Raw genomic sequence first — 19,989 nt, 5'->3', positions numbered from 1 at the left:
TGAAGAAAATGTTAGTTAAGAGATTTCCTGTTTCAGTTGCGAACATTAAACAATTGAGGTCAGCCAATGAGATTGCTTTCAACTCACATCAACTACCAGAACTGAATCAGTCCATCGGTATTGAATTAAGAATATCAGAGAATGGAAAAATGGACGATAAAATAGGCGTTGCAACGGTGAAAAGAAAAGAGACGGTGAATTATACGTAAATTAAATCGAGCACCGTAACTAGCACCACATTGAACATCGATTTGTTTGATGGGCATGATTATTTCAACAAAAATAAGTGGAAAATTAATCCACTTTCATTCAGCTCTTCTCTTTTCGCCTATAAAATTCTGTTAGCTTATTTGAATAAATATTACCGGCAATCAACAGCCACTCACTGAATAAAGTAATCCCGCCTGTAGGCTTCATTTCACATTTCGTTACGATCCTTTTTATTTGGTGGTTAAACTATAAAATGGAATGTTTACATGGACGCGGTAAAATATGGGATACTGATTGAGCATGTTGCGTCTTACACAGGATTCAATGTCAATTTTCCAGATGATACACCGAGGTATTGTTACTTTTTAACAGTCTCACAAATGCCTAGAAATCTTTTTGCATAAGCCTAACCAATTGTTTCTCATCAACTTACATTGCACGTACGGGTACGTACGCGTGATACACAGAATATGCCACCAATTCAATTGAGTATAACAGTGAAATTGAAAACAGTACTGGAGTACTTCCCTAAAAACAACTGCTTTCTATAATTTCATGCACAAAATTTATGACTCTGAAAAAGTTGTACTTTTCGAATCAAGGAAGAAGGTGGTAACATTTTTTAATACTCTTAACCTTTGCTTCATCGTTCTTCACTCTCTTCCTGTTTTACCTGTTCTTACTTACTCTTTATAATGTCATCAAAATATCGGAATGAGTCCTTTAGACAAATGAGACATTTCCCTTTATAATAGAACTCCTTTTGTCGATCCTAACAGCCTTATACTTCTGAAGAATTTCAAAATTATAGTATTAAGAGATGGGACATACTTTTTAGAATTTCTATTAGCATGAAAATGAACTTAACTCCAACTACCCTTTAGTTGGAGACGCTGTACAAGGTGAAAGGGACAAAGAAGATTGACGTGGTAGATATTGGGACATCGAAGTAACCATCTTAGGGATTTCACTTAACACTTCACACTTCCAAACATTCGGATGGAATTTGGAACTTTTTCATTCATTCAGCAAAACAGGAGAGCGAAAAGTTACAAAATGTATGAAAACAGGTGATAAAAGCCTCATTATGTACTTTGAATGGCATTTGTGAAAATGAATAGGATGAGATATTTTTGGAAAGTAAATACTATTAAAATTTTACTTCCTACTCTGCCATGAACTATTCAATTTAAGTTAGGCTTTATAGTTTCGGACTGAAAAATGTTTATTAGATTGCTTCTTTCAACTTCTTTTTCACTGGGTTGATAATTTCTAAGTAAAAATGAATAAGATAGAATCGGCTTTACAATTATTTAGTGATAGTAGTTTCAACGGTACAATTCTTTGTGTGAAAATAATTTCAGTATTCCTGAATTCATTAAGAAACACATAATCACAACTTCACTGAGGTTGTGATTACGTGTTTATTTGAGCTTGATTAAAAGACAAACTCAAAATCAAATTAGAAATGAAATAATTGAGTTTGACTTTTCTAAACATTTTGAGTTTGATTAGAAGTAATAATTCAAAATATAATCGCTTTAAGATACGTGAAACTATCAATGAAGAGTTTATTTTCTAAAGTTTTTAGATAAAATAATAGTCATAAAATTCAATTACTATAAAAAAAAATGCAAAACAAATGAAAGAAGCGGCTAATTACTGGGTTTGTGTGAATTTCGAGTCTTAATGTTTGGTCGCGAGGAAACCATTTCACTCTTGCAAATTCTAGTACGTGTAGTTGAGCACAACTACATCGTTAATAACTTCTTTTTGGAAATGATGAAATCTTTTGTAGCTTATAAAATTTTATTTAATCTCAATTTCGATCCTCACATTGAGTTCAACATCGTGTAAATTATTTCTGTGTGATTTGTTTTAATTTATCCATGAGGAAGTTTAGTCTTATTCCTTCCCCTAAACAGATACTTTATGCTTATGCAGTTATGCTATCACTATTATTTTGGGCATAAACAGAGCAGAACTTTAGAATGATTAAACTAAGAATATTGTATAATTTGTATTCTTATCATTACTATTTTCATTATTTTTTTTATTATCACTATTGTCATTAATTATTGCAACGTTTGCTTAATAATATGCAAGTAATTCCTTTTCATGATCCAAGACTTCTAACATTCCCACCTGTTTATATAACTGGATAGAGTTCTTGTACGAGTGGTAGGCAAAAATGTACTTTAAGTGGGACCCGAAAAGTGAGTGAGTGTACATTTGTCAAATGCATCGTGATCAGTCATACCACCGCCATGTCCTCCAAATACATCCAATTTTATACCTTTTTTCATTTTTCCAAAGAATTTCCTCTCGACACTTTTGTTGTTTTGTATTCTTTATTTGATAGAAACAAATTTTAATGAGTCGAAAAGATGAAGATCAAATACTTTTGGCGAATGAAAGCCTTGCAAATAAGTCCTTGGCGCTTTTAATCAGCGCATTTTTGACACTTTTGACCCTGTTGATCTCAGGACAGAAAGACAGGTGATTGGATGGATGAAAAGAGGAAACAAATTGATGATCGGAGAAATGGTAAGTGTCGAGAAAAAGCTGCGATTTCGAAAGCTATCATATTTCAAGTATTCGAGATAAAACTCTCCGCAGCAAAAATGAACTGATTAAAAAAAAAAGGGAAAAAGCTGGAACTCCTCTAAATGCGAAGTAACTGTTAGTTAACCATTTCATATTTCTTTTTATTCCTTTAACTACTTAAGTTGCCATGAAAAAAATGGGCTGATGTCAATATTTCCTTCTGGTTGCTGTTGAATAAGGATAATAAAATGACACCTCCATGCAAATATTATATATACTATCATAATATATAATAATTATCACAGGAAATCATCATCAATCATCAAATTTCTTATATTTTGCAATTTATGCAAAATTTATTTGGTTTATTCGTTGCGGGTATATTTGGAATCCAATTTATCTTATAGCATAAACTTGGGCTACAAATTATATAATGCAGATATTTGGCCAAATATAGCGCTAGCTATATTCCAGCCTAGCTGCATGGATACGTTTTCTAGATACCAAAAACAGATAAATATTTTGTTGAGAAAGCAAATTTCTGGGATGTTAAATTGTTTGGAAACATTGTATAAAATTAATCAGCTGCATCATTTGGAAGACAGTTTTCGATAAATGGATGAATTTCATAAGATAAATAGGATTATTAATTTGTAGGTTTATTATTTCGAAAAAACGGTAAAGTCATTTTATCTTAGTCTTACATTTCTCTTTTATATTTTTGTATAAATCATTTAGGCACATTTCTCTCTTCATTTAATTAATTGTTTATCTCTGCTTAATAGCTCGATAAAGTGCTTCTGCTTCTGTATATGTAAAAAGCAAAAAAAGAAAGCGTATTTCACGCTGTATAAAAATTGCAATCTCATGTTTCAGTCAAACATCATTCTGAAGTTACCATATGCATGCATGTGCAATATGCACATTTTACATACATGAGTTTTTTGAAGTTCTATGATTAATTCGTAACCAATTGTATAAAGATTTGCGGAGACATTTGTATAACAATAATGTGATACGATGGTATGCCAGTATTGCTGAAACGAAAAAAATCAGTTTTTACCATAATTTACAGATACTATCCCTCCGAACTTCAAAATGTTTCAAAATCCAATTGTCATGAAGTCATTCTTCGTTGATTGATTTAGCTGCAGCTTAAAACTTTATTTTGGATTATTTGAGATGCAATACCTCTAAATTTAATCTCAGAAGATTTTTGGTTTAACTTTAAAAGTTAATTTTATAATGCTTAATTTTCTAAAATTGGTCCATCTCTCACTGTTGCTTTTTATTCGCACAGTCAAGAATTTACAATTTAAAATTAGTTAGAAAATATATTGTAATACTTTTATTTTTCCCATAGTTCTTTACAACGAAGTTTTTCCATTCTATCTATTAGAACTTCTTTCTCCATCATAAATTGGTCGCAATTTGGATTTATCCGTCCATCATTCTCTGTAATTCAATTAGTTGCACTTTACCAATTCGAAAAACTTCTTATTGTGAAATTCGCAGTCATATAGAAGGAATGAAACTACCATATTCGGGAATCTCTTCCGAACTCCGAAAATCACACTTTGTTTATTATAATAAATAATTCTCAAATTTTTTAAGATCTTCGGAGGCCACTTACTTATACATGTAAAATTTTGTTTATTCAATAAAAGGGCAGAACTAAGTGGAATTTATATTTCCTGAAGTTAATAAAATTTCTGCTTCCCCTTTCCATTCTGTTAATTATTCTTCAATCTTAAAGATGTTTTGAGTATTTTATTACATCTACTCAACTCACTTATGCATAACTTACCACGTGTCTATATTACTACTGTGAATTTTCTTCGTTCTTTTTGTCCTGAATATTGTGAAATTAAATAAATTTCAATTTCTAATTTCTCATGCCTCAAAAAACTTCAATCTCTTCGAGATGCGGCAGATTTTATTGAGCGTACTAGGATGAATAGTCATTACAACATACTCCGAGACTGGAAATGGACCATGATTTGTTAAATGACACAAGCAGGGGAGAAGTTAAGTGAGAATTTAAGCATCTAAATATTAAGTGAGAAATTAAACATGTAAGGTCATGCCGGTGAAGATGAAAACATCAGTGGGAAAAGTGACAGGCTGATAAATTAAGTGTAAGAAAAGACGGAAGAACTCACCGGATTAAAACAATTTAAATTTAGCTCTTAAAAAAAAGATGTGAATTTTAATTTACCAATTTTTTTTCTCCTTATCAATGTAGAGGATTTAATTTCTGCAGCTAAAGTGTTAGTCAACCAATTAAAGTTTGTTCTATTAGAATTGTTTCGCTGAATTAAAGTACAAAAGTTCATAGATCAATTGCGCTTAAAGTAACAATATGTGTGGACGAAGAGGAACGAACTCCCTTGAAAAACTTCGACCGATTGACTTTTGGCAATTATTCGAAAAATTTGTTTATTTAAAAAAATAACCGACATGGTATAATGGAAGAGATGGATTGGTTAAAATGCATAAATGGTGGAATGTATGGGGACAATGCGGGGGAAGCAATGGGACAGATGATGATGATATGCGTACTGGTTTGGTTCATTGTTATATATAATACGGTTCGAATGGGTAGACGAAAGAGAGATGGGGGAAGGGGTGGACTAGAGGGGTACTGTACCTTTTACATATTGCGATGATAGGATAGGGCGAGGGCAGGGCTCTTAAACTATTGTTGATGATGGTGATGGCAGTTCATATAAAGGAACACCTTAAATGATCAAAACATACTTTTTGTATTGTTTAAAATCTTTGAGGGTAACGACGACAGCGGACAAATCAACTGGAAAATGTCACTGGAAAGAATAAACGATGGAACTAATCAACGAACCGGTCGTTTCTTTTAATCCTTTAGTCATCCTTCTTTGAAGATACACTGCCGGAATCTGTTTTACAACATCGAACTGTTAAGGCAAATATGTTTAAGAGACTCTCTTTATGCTTCCAAAAAATTTATTCACTACTTTTTATCCTGTTCTAGAAAGTTCATATTTAATAATGACCAAAGTATAGTTCCATCTCATCAACCAAAGTATCGTACTAAGATTCGATCTTCCTTCGAAAGTTCTGTTTTTTCCGTTTCATCGAAAATTATCTTCGAATTCACCCAGCTTTTCCAAAGTCATCGTAACATGTGTAGGAGCTCTGTGTTTAACTTGTCAGTTTACTGCTTACCTAAAACAGTTGTGTCATTAATACTTGTCATATATTTGTGAAGTTTAATTTTTAAGCAGAAATTTCAAGGTTACGTGGATTTTATTTTGTCACTATATTTGAATTTGCACTTTTCTGATTATTATCTCAGTCAGGTTTCTAGAATAAAAACTGTTTCCTCTGCAGAAAAACTTGAAATTTTGATCATCTCTCAAGTGACTAAGGAATACAAGGAAGAAATAATAATTTGGATCAAGTTGTTTGAATTTATGCTATCAAAAAGCATCTTGAAGGATAATAAGCAGCGTTAGAATGTCTTGTGTTTTTTATATGCTGAAGCACGTACCACCCAACAAAACAGTAAATTTATTTTTAGTTATATTCAATCTGATTTGAAAACTAACTCCATGGGCTATTGAAATTAAAAAAGTGCTTCAGCATATAAAAAACATACAATATTTAAGATTTTGGCCTTAAATTAAGAATTAAAAAAATTAAGAATTAAACTTAAATTAAGAATTAAACTTAAATTAAGAATTAAATTAAGAAATATATACAAGATTTGGCCTTAAATTTTAATCTGTTTCTAGTTCCAGAAGACTAGAAACCAATTGTCTTACAATTAGAAACCAATTATCTTATCATCCAACTTTTTAATCAGTTTTTTTTTTGTTAGAATAACATTATGATAAAAACATAAATCAACTATTGTTTTTAAGTGACATTTCTTGATACTTTACTAATCTTTCACTTCCTTTCTGAAGCAAAACATGAAAATCATCCCATAATCTTTCATCTTGCCTTAATTACAGGACTAGAAGTTCAAGTGCGTTGCATTATCGTACATTTATCACTGTTGTATTACTTTTCAAAAATGCTAATCTACATGGATTTTATATGAAGAAATGAAACTAATATGAAACTAGAATTAAGATTAAAATTCAGCGATGATTGGTCAGCAGAGTGCTATGCGAGCATTCGTGAAAAAAATTTGTAAATTAATATTCGTCCCATTTAAATTATGCATTATTACATAATAAAACATTTTGATAGCATTTCACTGGTTAAATTAGTTCTCTGTTGATGAACATTTTTAGGGCCTAAAAATACGTTATGCTACATGCCTCATTGCGGATCAGAAAGAAATTCTCAACGCAACAAATTCTATGCTATGATTAGAAATTATTGATGTCCTGAAGGCTTAGGAATGTGAATTTTTTTCATTTCTCATAGTATACTCCTTTTTAAAGTACTATACTATGTGAAGTGGAAATTACCGAAAGTTATTTTAAAAAATATATAAACTTCAAATCGATTTTGGAAAGATAGCGAATGAGTTTTAGTGTTGGAAAGGAAAATTATTTTCATACATTTATTTTAGTATACGTTAGTATATTTTAGTATATTTTATTAACAATAAACTTGGTAAATTTACTTACAGCATTGCAATCCGAATATTCATTTTGGGAAACTTCATGTTTGATAGCATTGACTATTAACTAAATGACAACAATATTTTATCATTGACATTTTGCTATAGCTGTGAAATTTTAAAACGAGGAAGATTTTGAAACGCTGAAGTTTTAAACTACCTGAAAGTAATTTTTGCCGTGCTTTTACATATTTTTTCTTTTAATCTTCTGAAGCATTAATTCTTCTGAAGCATTAAATTTTTCTGAAACCATTAAAAAAAATTCTGAAGCATTATTTATGAATTTAGGGAACATCCTATGTAAAAAACTTTACAGAACTGTAAAATTTCTCGCCAATTATCCGGATATTTAGGATACGAATGATTGATTATAACTGATAATTTAGCAAACTCTAACTTGATTATGTCTCGAAACATTTGAATAATGTACCAGGGAACATTGGATTATTTTGAAATAACTAATAGAGAGAGTGACAAGTTTGAAAATTGACTACATTATCTTCGCATAATTCTATAACCAATACTTTGTTGTGCACTGTACACTACAACATCTGCTGTGAACTTACGAATATCTACTGTTTAATGGAAACTTAATTCGAGTTTCGTATTCAACCCACACTTCCACTAACGTTCAGTTCTCATTTTCTCCATTCATCGCCTTAAAAATAGCTTATAATTCTTTTAGAGTAGAATAATCTTGCGGTAGTTTAGCATGTGCTTCAGTAAACCATGTCCAATGTAGTACAAAGCGTTTCTGCTCATTTCCAGACATGAATTATCGAGATGATAAGAGAACTTTTGAAACGACTTTGTTATACAGTAATAGGAGATGAATTTGTTTAGTTTCATTGAAAACTTCACTTGCTCACTTGTCGAGGAAGAGAAATCTTCTCTACCAACTGCTAATGCAATAATTGAGAGTACCTTTGATAAGCCGGATATAATCTTTGACTTTATCAAATAATTTTTGTTTTCCAAACAGAAAACTGAAATATTCCGTCACCACCAAAAATTTACAGTAATTGCTCTTTAAAAAAAAAAAAAACGAATTGCTAATTAGATTGGTAATTGTTGGTCTTTAAAGTTGATCTTTGAAATGTGCTTTAAAATCTTAGCAGTCCTTTCATGTTTTGCGACAAATCTAAACCTTCGTAAATAAATCAAAATGGCAAACAGCAAGGAAATAGTCAAGAACTTTTCTGCGAATTCTTCTCGTCACATTTTTTTCAATGAAATAAAAATGCTATAAAGGTTTTTAAGCAGAATAAATAAACACCATGACGGCTTTAAAATTTGTTCGTTTCTTTAGACTTCCAATATAGTGAAGATGACGCGTCCTTTTCAATTTGAGGCTTTAGAAGAACTTTTGCAGTACTTAAAGGGCAACTACGTATTATAGACCTGGAATCTTAAATTGAAGTGCCTACTCACAAAAATAAATATTGCAGTTTCCACTACTAGAAAGTTAATACAGTCTTTACAGAGTTTGAGTGACACGTAGAAAGGGATTTATACAGGAGGCTTAAGGTGGAAACACTTCACTGTCAGTACTTGTGCAATTATTTTGAGAGTTGCAAAGTTCTAATTGAGTCATAAGTTTGCTATCTATTTTTCTGAGGATGATAAACTTTGACGGGAAAGTATTTGTTGAATCATTTGCCAATGACTCACTGGTGTACTTGACCAGAATGCACCGAGCCAGAAAAAGATGTGGGATAGGTATTGGGGACTTGGGCTCCATCCACTATCCCTATTCTCTTTTATAGATCTCAATACTCACAACTCTTGAACACATACACACGCACACACACACATACACATACACACACACACACACAAACATGTGGAAGAGGGAAGACCTACGAGTGAGTTGGCTCATTCGAACAACTAGTGCAGCTGTCCTTGTAAACTAGAACTGTGTAAAATATTTTGATAGTGTTAACGACGTCATTGAAATGGGAGCACTCACATAGGCACAGGTAGCGTTCTCTCCGGTTCTTTCCATTGGTCAAGCAGCCTGCTAGTTCAAGTCCGCTCCTTGTCTGTCTCTATTCCCAGGCACAACACTGTCACTACTTGATTAATGTCATCCTTCTTCCTTTCTCTTATTTGTGTAGCTGATATGACTCGCGATGTGCAATAGGTTCACAATGAGAGCCATCAGCAGCATTAGTAGCTTAGCTGCATGAGCGCAAAGTAATAATTTTGTTAAGAAATGGTAGGATAAGTCCAGTAAGTCTAACCTTTCACAGAAATAGTACTTTTTGTTGGTTCTTGAACTCACTTTAACCCCCGACGCTTCGTCAGTCTGAATTCAATAAAACTGAAAAGGATGAAGGAGTTTGGCAAGTCAAGGTTTTTTTAGTGAGAGATAAGCGATGAAAATTATAAGTAATGCTTATCATCGAAATCTGATAGAAAAAAACTTTGGAGAAATGATTTTATTTAGCCACTAGCCTCACAACATCTTTAGTAATTTCTTTTTTTATAATTATCATATGTGCAATATCTATTGATAATTATTTTAAAATTGCATGAATTCCAAAGTATTTCTTTACTATCTAAACAGCATTTCGTGCCTTTCATAATACAAACCTTTACATATCAGTAACATCCCCCTCTGTCATATTATATGGCGGTGAGAATAATGGTCTTTACCTTTTCATATATTTTTGCTTTATTGTAAACCATGATTAACGTTACTTTTATTGTTACCATCGGTATTATTACCTCATACTTTCATAATTTATTCTAATTTTTGCTATTAACTTTACTACCATTATTATTTCACACGAATTTTGGAGCTTGGCTTACAAAATTTTTACTCAGAAGTTAACAAAACTTAACTTATAGAATTTTCAATTAGATATTTGGGAAATGTTTTAGCTCCGTGTATTGATTCAATTCTTGAAAAGAACCATTTGTGAACTTCATTAATAACTCTAACTACGATGACTTACTTATATGGACTATTAGGTAGGTAATCAACCGAAAGCTTTAAAAGTTCATTGATTCGAGCTCAATCAACTACTTTATAGCTCCTCTAACCGCTGTTGCAAGTACTATCATTTATTATGGAATCATTATCAAGATTATTATTTTCATTTTTTCGCTAATACAGCCACAAGTTGACACATCGTTAGTTAGACTGGAGGATGATAATTGTGTGTTCATGCATGAACAGCTACTGTCATTACGCAACTTGTCATGATGAGATTGATAGAGGTGCTATCAATATCTATTATATTACTATCATGATAATTCCATCTTAGCTTACACAGCACATAAACTAATACTCTAAGTGCAGAGTGACGAGGCCTGGCTAATGCAAATTGTTGTCTCACTGCAATTTATTATATTTATTGCAATAACAGCATAAAAGCTGAGGATTTTTGCTCCTTCCTAATCACTTATAACTATTGTAACTGTGCATCAAATTGTAACTGTATATTTGCATTAAGATTTTCCACCCGTGTGCTTTCCGACTCCTGATTATGGCTAATCTTTCCTGTAAACTAATTCTCGCCGGAAGGTCTCTTACTTCTGAACTGCCGCAATATGCCAAATCCTAAATGTATAGAATAAGAAGTTAGATTATAACCAGTAAGTTAACATAATTTATTTAGAGATATCTAGCTTGTCTTCCATTTTCGCAAACATTGTAGGTAGATGCAAGGCCAGTTATATATATTGCCTGAGCTTGTCTGGGCTTTCCTGCTGTTGTTATCTGCCAAATATTCCAATTACTGATATCATTTTGGATATTTCTAGCATTAAGTAAATAGAGTGATAACAGCAAGTGAATGTTTTTGGAATATGCTTCAAGGAGAAGGAGAGAAAGGGAGAGAACATTTCAGTGTTAACACAATACTGATCATTCATCGACTTCTCCATATATTCGAAATGGTTTTTTTCCACAACATACATACACACACACACACACACACACACACACACACACACACACACACACACAACACACACATAAATGCAACTTTTATATCCGGCAGATGTGTTCTGCATCTGTCCTGAGAAGGATTCATTTAGACTATGTAGCAATATAAAATATATTAATCATATTTTCTAGAATATCAAAATGTCGAGTTTTTGGAACAGTGAAGCATTTTACAACACAATCTGTCTTACACTCTGGAAAATCCACAAATTATCTATCCATTTCCGGGAAAATCCAGAAAGATCGCTTTTCAATCGCATTTCTGAGGATTTCTATGCTATCCAAAATGCTATTTGCATTTTCATCACTTACTTTATGAACTTCATTTACCTCATTGTCTCACCATAAAAGGCCTGTGCGGCAGCAGTTATTCTTTGCATCATCATATTCATTTAATTTTAGCAGGATAGGCTGAGATCATTAAATGAGTAAATTTTCAGTCAGCTGATAAATATCAAATTCACTATTTTCCTTTTAATGTCCATAGCTGTTGAGTGCTAAGTAATGTGTGAGGCAATAGAGATCAGTGCTCACTCATTAAGTGTATCTGTGAAGCATCTTTTTTAATGTTACAACTCATAGAAAGAGTAAATGGATTTGATTGTATAGACGTTATATACCGAATGTATTCGAATTTAAACATTCTTTTAAATCATATTTCAAATACGAAATTTGGATTATGCTTTTTAATAATTATGCAAAATCTAACAAAGGATGTTTATAGTAGCAGTGAAATATTTGTGAAATCTAAACATTTATCATGATGATAATGGACAATTAATTTCAAATAGAGCCTATTTCTTACTAATTTATTACTTTTACAATTTTTCTAACAAATTACAATTAGCATACGAATTTTTTAGGTCTACGGCAAAGTGCAAAATGCTTAGAAAATTCCAAGATTAAGACCAGCTGGTTGTTTAAAGATTTGGCCATTTGAATCACTTTTTAATTCTAAACTTCCACCGTCAATAAGCAAAATAAATGCATAGTGAAAAATCGGAGAAGATGGAGTTGAGATTCTTTCTTTTTTGAAATAAATTTTAATTCTCCATTCACTATGAACTCTCTTCTCTTTCCAAAAAAAAAAAAAAAAATTAGCAGATGAATCTCTTAATAACAGAGCTGAGGAGTAACTGCATTTTCGAGAGGAACAAATATGTACTCTTTCTTCTAGCTGACCACTCTAAATATGTACACAAAAAAGATCAAAGTGACACCAGTCTCCGGTCATTTTACAATACCTTCCAATGCTATGCAAAATTTATACCATAACAGAATCTCACTTTATTTTGGCTTATTGAAGAGCAAAGTCAGAAATATTGAGGGTAATTCACTATTCCACTTACAATAATTTTTTTCTTTTTAAATGGTAACAAATTTGATATTCTAATAAATAAGATCTTCTTTTGTATGGGCCACCATTAATATGATAGTAGAATACGTTGATCAAGCATCACTATCAATATTTGCATCATTTCTCTTATCTTCTAAAACTGATGAAATATTTCATTTTGTGCAATTAATGAAGATAGCAAAGAAAGGATTCCTTTTTTGAATATGAATTTATGTTAATTTTCTTGTTATAGGTTGGATTTTCATTTGTATGAATATGCTGAGAAGAATTGAGCCCAGCAATAGCTGGTTTGGATGCTGGATTCACGATGTGTGGATCATTTTTACAAGCACACTTATCTTCATTACCATTATTACAGTATGTATCACCAGTTTTTCACTTTCTTCCTATTCTTTATGGCGACAGATGAGGAAACTTAAGCTTCTCAGCTGAACCTTGTTATTCCTCATGTTTAAAATATCATACAAACGAATCATCCTTTCGTCTCCATCAATTTTTTTTGTCGATTCAATTCTTCTTTTTGCTGAATAAATGATGTCGCGTTGATATATGTTGTTGCAATAACAGTGTGAATTATTATTTAGGGACGATATGGGAGATCCTGAAAATAACATTGATTTTCCCACATCTCACTTTCAGGGAGTGGTGATATAGCCTTCTTTTTGGTTTTCTTCACTTGGTCATTTCAAAAACACATACAATAACCTTGCCTACAACTTGTCTTTATGAAGACTTCTTTTTCAAAAAAGAGTTTCTTTGGTATGTTGTCCAGATCATAAAGATATTCCGGTAAACCGTGAGTTTCTGACTTGTTTTTTTTTTTTCTTTGCTGAGCAAAAAAAAACGCATGGTTCTCTGGTTTCAGCTTTATTTTGAGAATAAACATGTTCATATTCCTTCAATGAATTCCTAACTATTCCTCACAATTCTACATATGAAGCTTAAAAACTTAAAAAAATCAACTGCTTTGGCAAATTTTGTTGACTTCTTTGTCTTTTTACCATGGATGTGATAGCTTGGACAAAAAATTACAATGAGGAATCGGATGGACAATTGCTGCTTTTAGTAACTTCATGCTATCAATCTGTTCCCAAGCAAAAATTAGTGGTAGTAGTGACACAGACTTGAAGATAATTGAAAACTGGAGCTGAGATACACATAATGTTCTAGAGAATAAGATTGAATATTGTGCTGCACATGAACTTAGTCGATATGTTCGACATGCTAGTTGTGCCAAAAGATCTTTTGCTAGCTCCATGAACTAGTAAAGTCTTCATGCAATACGATCTTCCGCTGGCCTATGTAATACAATTATGTAGCATTATTACCTGTACTTCTACTTGTTTCATATTTGCGATAATGCATATCGAATATTATTCCGAGCTAATAGTTGCCTTTTATTGCATAACATAACAATTATTTTTGTTTTCTGACATTTTTTTTTCTATTTCTCAGAAAAATTTATGTGAAAATGATGATGATCTTGTAATCGTATTTGACATACAGCTTGAATTGTTGATTATTGATTGATTTTTTAGGAATTATAACAGATTATTATCACAAATAAGCTATATCAGACTAAACCACTCTATTTAGACTTTTGATTTTTTTTTTTATTTAGTAAAGGATGCATCTTTTTTTTCTGAACTGATTATTATTAAGCCATGCATGCTTTAATTGAAAGAAAAAATGTAATTATTTCATTGGTTTTCGAAATAGCAATGCCATGTGAGGTCGAGGAAATAAAAAGAATATGAGTTAAGAAAGGGAAAAGGAAACGAAGTGGAGAATAAGTAAATGAGATGGTTAGAAAAATAAACTTCATCCCCCATCACTCAAACAGTACTCTTCATCAGTTTGACTAACTGAATACAGAATTCTTTTTAAGTCTAGAAATGTACTTTTTCATTCCTCAGTTTATATTCGTTGCATTCATTCTAAAACGAACGATTTGTATTTTGTTACTTTCAACTTCACTTTTCATTTTACATATTATCTATCATTTTCTTCAACCGGTGAAGGACGTCACCAATGGTCAGCTTATTAATTCACTCTTCTTTTAGGCTATTCTATTATTCCTTTTCACAAACATATTTCTATCAGTGTTCGAATCATTCAGAAAACTCTCTACGTCTTTTTTCGAAGCTAATATAAAAAAGCGAAAATATCAGTTTATTGAGACTGACAATTTAAAGCGCTGTGTGAAGTTTTCAGAAGGGAAGCTGGCAATTAACACTGTTTTATAAACTGTTTGCATTTTTAGGTAGTTGCCATAGAAGAAGGAATGGAATCAGTTTTAAACTGAAACAGGAGAGTGGTCGGTAGTTCATGGTATTTCTTAATAGAATTTTATAAATCGTTTAGCCAACCCTATTCAAACGAATAGCATAAAAAAAGAACTTACTCTGCATCACCGAAATCCACAAGAAAATTCTACAACCACGAATTATTGAGCTACATGTAACTTTAATACATTTTCTTTTCCTCTAAAAAAATAATTGTTACAATTATAACCCCTAATACAAGGAAGTTTCGAAAAGTAATACAAGGAACAAGGAAGTTTCGGCAGTCCAGTAATTAATAATTTACAAATGTTGGAATATAATCCATTTGTAATTTAATTGCTTCAAATTTTTGTAAATCTGGTGAACCAACATCAATTTTGACTAACTCCTTCGATATTCTAAAATGAAGATCATCGATACACTAGAACTACCGGCAAATATTGTAGTCCTCAAAACGGCAAATCATGCAAAAGCGAGACATTTGAGATTATCTTGGACTATAAATGTAGTGATAGGTAGTGTTTCCGATAGTGAAATAACGAATAATTTTTACAAAGAGGAAAAGTTACTTTGCGAACAAATGCAATTATATTGGAAGGAATAAATTCCATAAAAAAGAAAAAACACATAATAGGAATCTGTAGGACAAGTATTAAAGACAATCACTTCTACCACCTTTCGGAAAAGGAAAAAAGTGCTGAAGGCGGGCAGAAGCAATTCTGAGGCAATAATTTGATTGATTCTGCATCATTTGCCAAACAGTCGCTTTTTACAAATTAGAGGAGTATGTGATTTACCAATGTAGTCAATTAAAACATAACGAGAAATGGTAGGTTTCTCCAAAGAATATCATGCAGAAATTCTGGAATTCTAGAATTCGACCATTTTTCCTTTTTTCCACTACTTTCTTCGTGTGGCACCATTTTTATTTGCAGATTGACCGGAAAACCTTCTGGAACATGTTATCTTTATTTAGAATGAATCAGCCCAAGCGCAATAAGTCCAGAAATTCATAAGTAATTTATGAAAATTTTTTGAGAAAAGTTTGATTTTTCATCTCTTCCTTAAAACAAAACAAATTTACATATTATTCAGCTCTATGTTTGATGACATTTGAGAATTTTTTGAAATGTTTGTTTCGAAAAATTAGGAAGAATTTTGCTTTGAACCATAAAAAAATTATAATTTTTGTTCTAAAATATTTGTTTTTGATGGGTAAGTACACATGAACAGCAGGAAAATGCCTCTTCAGTAGATCGTTAAGGCCGCAGAATTTTCAGTGCGGAAAAGTTTTTGTTTGGCGTATTTTGTTCCCTCTTTTATTCAATGGGAGCTTTAAACTTTCTAAAATTTTTTCTGTACAATGCAATGTCCCACAGGAAAAAAGTTATTTCTTAGAAAATCCCACATTTCACAAGTTCAACTTTCATCTTGTTTGCCTCCACCGAAATAACTGATTCTTTTCTTTTCAACCAATTATATACGAACTGTCCCGAAATATTTATTTGAACAGTACATTGCTTCCACGCAACAATCCTATTCCTTAGAATAATATTTAGACTTAAAAAGCTGGTTATTTTATAGAAGTCATTCGAAACACTCTTAATTACTAAAAATTTACGTAAACATAAATTCTCAACTGTGACGTGAAATGAATGAAAGCCCAGGTGCTAAATAAGCTTTAAGCTGTGACCTCTGCAAAAGAAAAAAAAAACATAGCATTTGTTGAAAAGAGATGCCATAGCAACATTACCCGCTTTTAGCAGGAATGATTTCTAGGAGCAAAGTACAGCTGCACTAAATGGCAGAAGTTTATGTAATTTTCTGCATCTCTCCCTCCCCTTCTTCATCCCACACAGAGAGGAAAGGCTTTATATATATATATATATATATATATATATATATTATTATATATAAATATATATTTTCATATATATATATATATCATATATAAACATGGAGAAGAACTGTGTTGCAAAGAGAGATGAGAGGGAGGAGAAAGATGCATGCAGAGAGTACGATTGCATCATATAAATAAAATCGATGCAGTTGGGCCGTTCATTTTGCTAAGGTCGTATTTTATTTATATGCTTAGTGTTAGCCAAGACAGGATTGGCCAGTTTTTATTAAGCATACTCTATCCATGTATAGTTAGAATGAGATGAGATTATGTGTAAATGCGAGAAGCCAAAAACTGAGGATGAAATGAAATGTGACGCTGTTATTGGTACTACTTTAGAATATGAAATATAAATTTGTATCATTTCATGTCCTTCAACTTTCCTATCACATATCTCTATATATGGCAACATTACCATCCATTGACAATTTCCTTTACAAAATACAAAATTGAATCTCTGTAATGTATGATATCTCAGACAATTTTTGCTTATGTAAATCTTTCTTTTGTGGAATCTTTGGAAACAGCGATATATATTATAATGTGACATCTGGAAAGTATGATGAAAATATTGGTAAAATTTCAAGCCTAAGAATGGAAATGGATCTGTTTTTTTTTTTCTGAAAATGTTGACACTGAAGGATTTGAATGATTTTTGAAAGAAAAGAGTGAAGAGATCGAAGAGAATCTATGGAGAAGCACAGTTTGATTTTTGGGCTTACCATAAGAAGCATTGATCTTAATTGTATTTAGAACTACTACAGCTGAATCATTTTTGATGATTCAAAAGGAATGCTGAAATATAACTAATAATTGGGAGAAAATAAGTTTGTCGATTTTTAAAATCTGATTTTGTAATTAAAATGAAGTAGATTTTGTGAAAATAAATTACCATAAAATGAATTTTCCATCAAAACAAGCATTGCTTACGACATTTGTTTTGATTACCTACATCCCTTTGATTTATGCCGCCAAGTACTACCAAAATTCACATATTTATCAAGTAGAAAAATCATTCAAATCACTGCAGTAACAGAGCAGTCAATTTTATTCACCGGATATATTAGAATATCAGCGTACTGATAGTATTCAATGCGTCGAAGGGGGTGATAGCATGACACAAGAAGCTGCAAACTGCTTTGCATAAACATTCTAAAGGATGGTCCATTTACACCGAAATACGGTTGAAGAAGATTCTTGCATATGTTTCGCATTAATTTCTCTATTGCTCAAACTTTGTTCCTTTATAGATTTTTCCAGTTTCTAAACTTACGATTCAGAATTTGCAATAGAAAAATCCATGTAATAAGCTTTCCCATCATTTAATTTCAATACTTTCATCAGAGATTATAAAGTGTTTTTTGTTCTTTTTTTTTAAAATATACGTTGGATATCTACTTTTTAAAAAGAGACATTATTTTGAAAAACAAATGTTTTTCAAAATAATCTTTCAGTTGGCGGTATACTTATAAGATTATTCAGATGTATGTGATCTTAATCATTTTCATCTTCAGTTTCACTAGAGAAATAAGAAATAATCCTTTTTAGCTTTTCTTCATAATACAGAGCAGATCTATAGAAAGTTTTTATCTTAAGTCAAATTTTGTTATGTTTGAATATTAAAATATAAGAGGCAATGTCAAAACTTCATTTTCAGATCAAAACATTTTGATTCGTCATTAATTATTGGAGGTTTTATATCTAATTCCAAAGCTCTAGAAGATGGATAAACTGTGAAAGCAAATGAATTGAAATTTATCAAAAGGAACCCGCTTGTCTGGATTAAAACAAAGGCATTATTTATTTTGAAGTATGGGTTGCGTAATGGGTATGACAAGATTGTCATTTTTTTCAGTGGGTATGACAAGTTTTCAATCCGAATTCACAGTACGTTTACCATTCGCCACCAGTGGAGGAATGGATAGCAAAGATCTGTTATCCTCTTCCATCAACACTTTTCGAGTTTTGGCTCTGCGTCGATTGCGCTTTTATTCTTGCGTTCTTGCTTTAGCATCCTTTCATGTAATATTTCAGTCTTTTATTTTTGTTTCCTTCATAATTTCATATCAATTTTGCGCTTTGCGCCCACAAATGATTTTTTGATGGGCGTTCTTGCTCGAATGATTTTGCTAATTGCTCGCTTTATTCACTCTTAAAGAAGAGAGTTTATTTTGGAGACGAAGTTGCTAAAATTCACAAATTAATCAGATTGAAAAGAGAATCGAAAAATATTGAAACAATATTGAAATAAACTTGCTGAACTCAAGAGTTTTGGGAAAGTGTCAAGTTAGCCTAATGGATAGAACATGCGATAAATGAATGCGCAAATATGACGACCCTATTCTACAGGAATTACTTTCCTCTAGAAATGCTATAAATAGATGATAATACATCAGATTTCTTCTAGCTTATTAGTTAATATTGCCCTTCCGACAAGTTTCGAAATGCATCTTAATTCCATACAATTGAAATAAGTTAAACAGTTTGAGAGTAATTGGCGCAAAGTGTACTTTTTGAAAGTCTCACAGGTATAATTGACATGTGTAAGTACATTTTAAAGATGGAGTTGTTAAAAGATCTATTTGCCGAGTTTAGAGTTTCAATGAGCGTCATGTCACTTTATTGCTAAATTGAAGACAGAAAGGAACTAAACATTTCCTTATCTTCTCCGCCCCTCCCAAAATTACCTGCCTGTCAATTATTTTATTTTATTTTATCACAAAAAAGATAAAAGTGTCCAGTAACATTTATGGGTCACCGTCGTTTTTCGAGAAATCTATTTAATGCGTATGTGTCTATATATACCGATAGCATAGCATGTTGTCATGTGTCACAACAGCGCTTTTAATGGTATACAAGAAGTGCATGATTCTGTCACCATATTGTTGCTAATTTCTCTGTTTGAAAATCGGATTACTAATTCTGCTCTTTTTTCTGTATAAAATAAGTCACTCATGAGCACTTTTTACTTCTGGCTTCGCTGGTAGTAGTAGTAGTAGTAGTAGTAGTAGTAGTAGTAGTAGTAGTAGTAGTAGTAGTAGTAGTAGTAGTAGTAGTAGTAGTAGTAGTAGTAGTAGTAGTAGTAGTAGTAGTAGTAGTAGTAGTAGTAGTAGTAGTAGT

At 31.8% G+C, this 19,989-nt stretch overlaps 3 protein-coding genes across 3 annotated transcripts; 1 reads left to right on the top strand and 2 right to left on the bottom strand.

Moving 5' to 3' along the window:
- Window positions 1–2,584: 2,584 nt before the first annotated feature.
- Window positions 2,585–3,372, top strand: LOAG_02812 (hypothetical protein; the record flags this gene model as incomplete). The annotated part of the gene is made up of 2 exons (XM_003138349.1): window positions 2,585–2,709; window positions 3,165–3,372. 2 exons carry the CDS (start codon window positions 2,585–2,587, stop codon window positions 3,370–3,372), a joined length of 333 nt encoding a protein of 110 aa, XP_003138397.1.
- Window positions 3,373–10,542: 7,170 nt separating this feature from the next.
- On the bottom strand, window positions 10,543–11,395 carry LOAG_02811 (hypothetical protein; the record flags this gene model as incomplete). The annotated part of the gene is made up of 3 exons (XM_003138348.1): window positions 10,543–10,715; window positions 10,817–10,940; window positions 11,357–11,395. 3 exons carry the CDS (start codon window positions 11,393–11,395, stop codon window positions 10,543–10,545), a joined length of 336 nt encoding a protein of 111 aa, XP_003138396.1.
- Window positions 11,396–17,095: 5,700 nt separating this feature from the next.
- Window positions 17,096–18,083, bottom strand: LOAG_02810 (hypothetical protein; the record flags this gene model as incomplete). Its single annotated transcript, XM_003138347.1, has 2 exons — window positions 17,096–17,326; window positions 17,925–18,083. 2 exons carry the CDS (start codon window positions 18,081–18,083, stop codon window positions 17,096–17,098), a joined length of 390 nt encoding a protein of 129 aa, XP_003138395.1.
- Between the last annotated feature and the right edge of the window lie 1,906 nt (window positions 18,084–19,989).

The sequence above is a fragment of the Loa loa genome (assembly GCF_000183805.2).
Source record: "Loa loa unplaced genomic scaffold supercont3.148, whole genome shotgun sequence".
Classification (NCBI taxonomy): Eukaryota; Metazoa; Nematoda; class Chromadorea; order Rhabditida; family Onchocercidae; genus Loa; species Loa loa.
The sequence above is the reverse complement of the archived record's forward strand: the minus strand, read 5'-3'. Positions and strand labels throughout refer to the sequence as shown.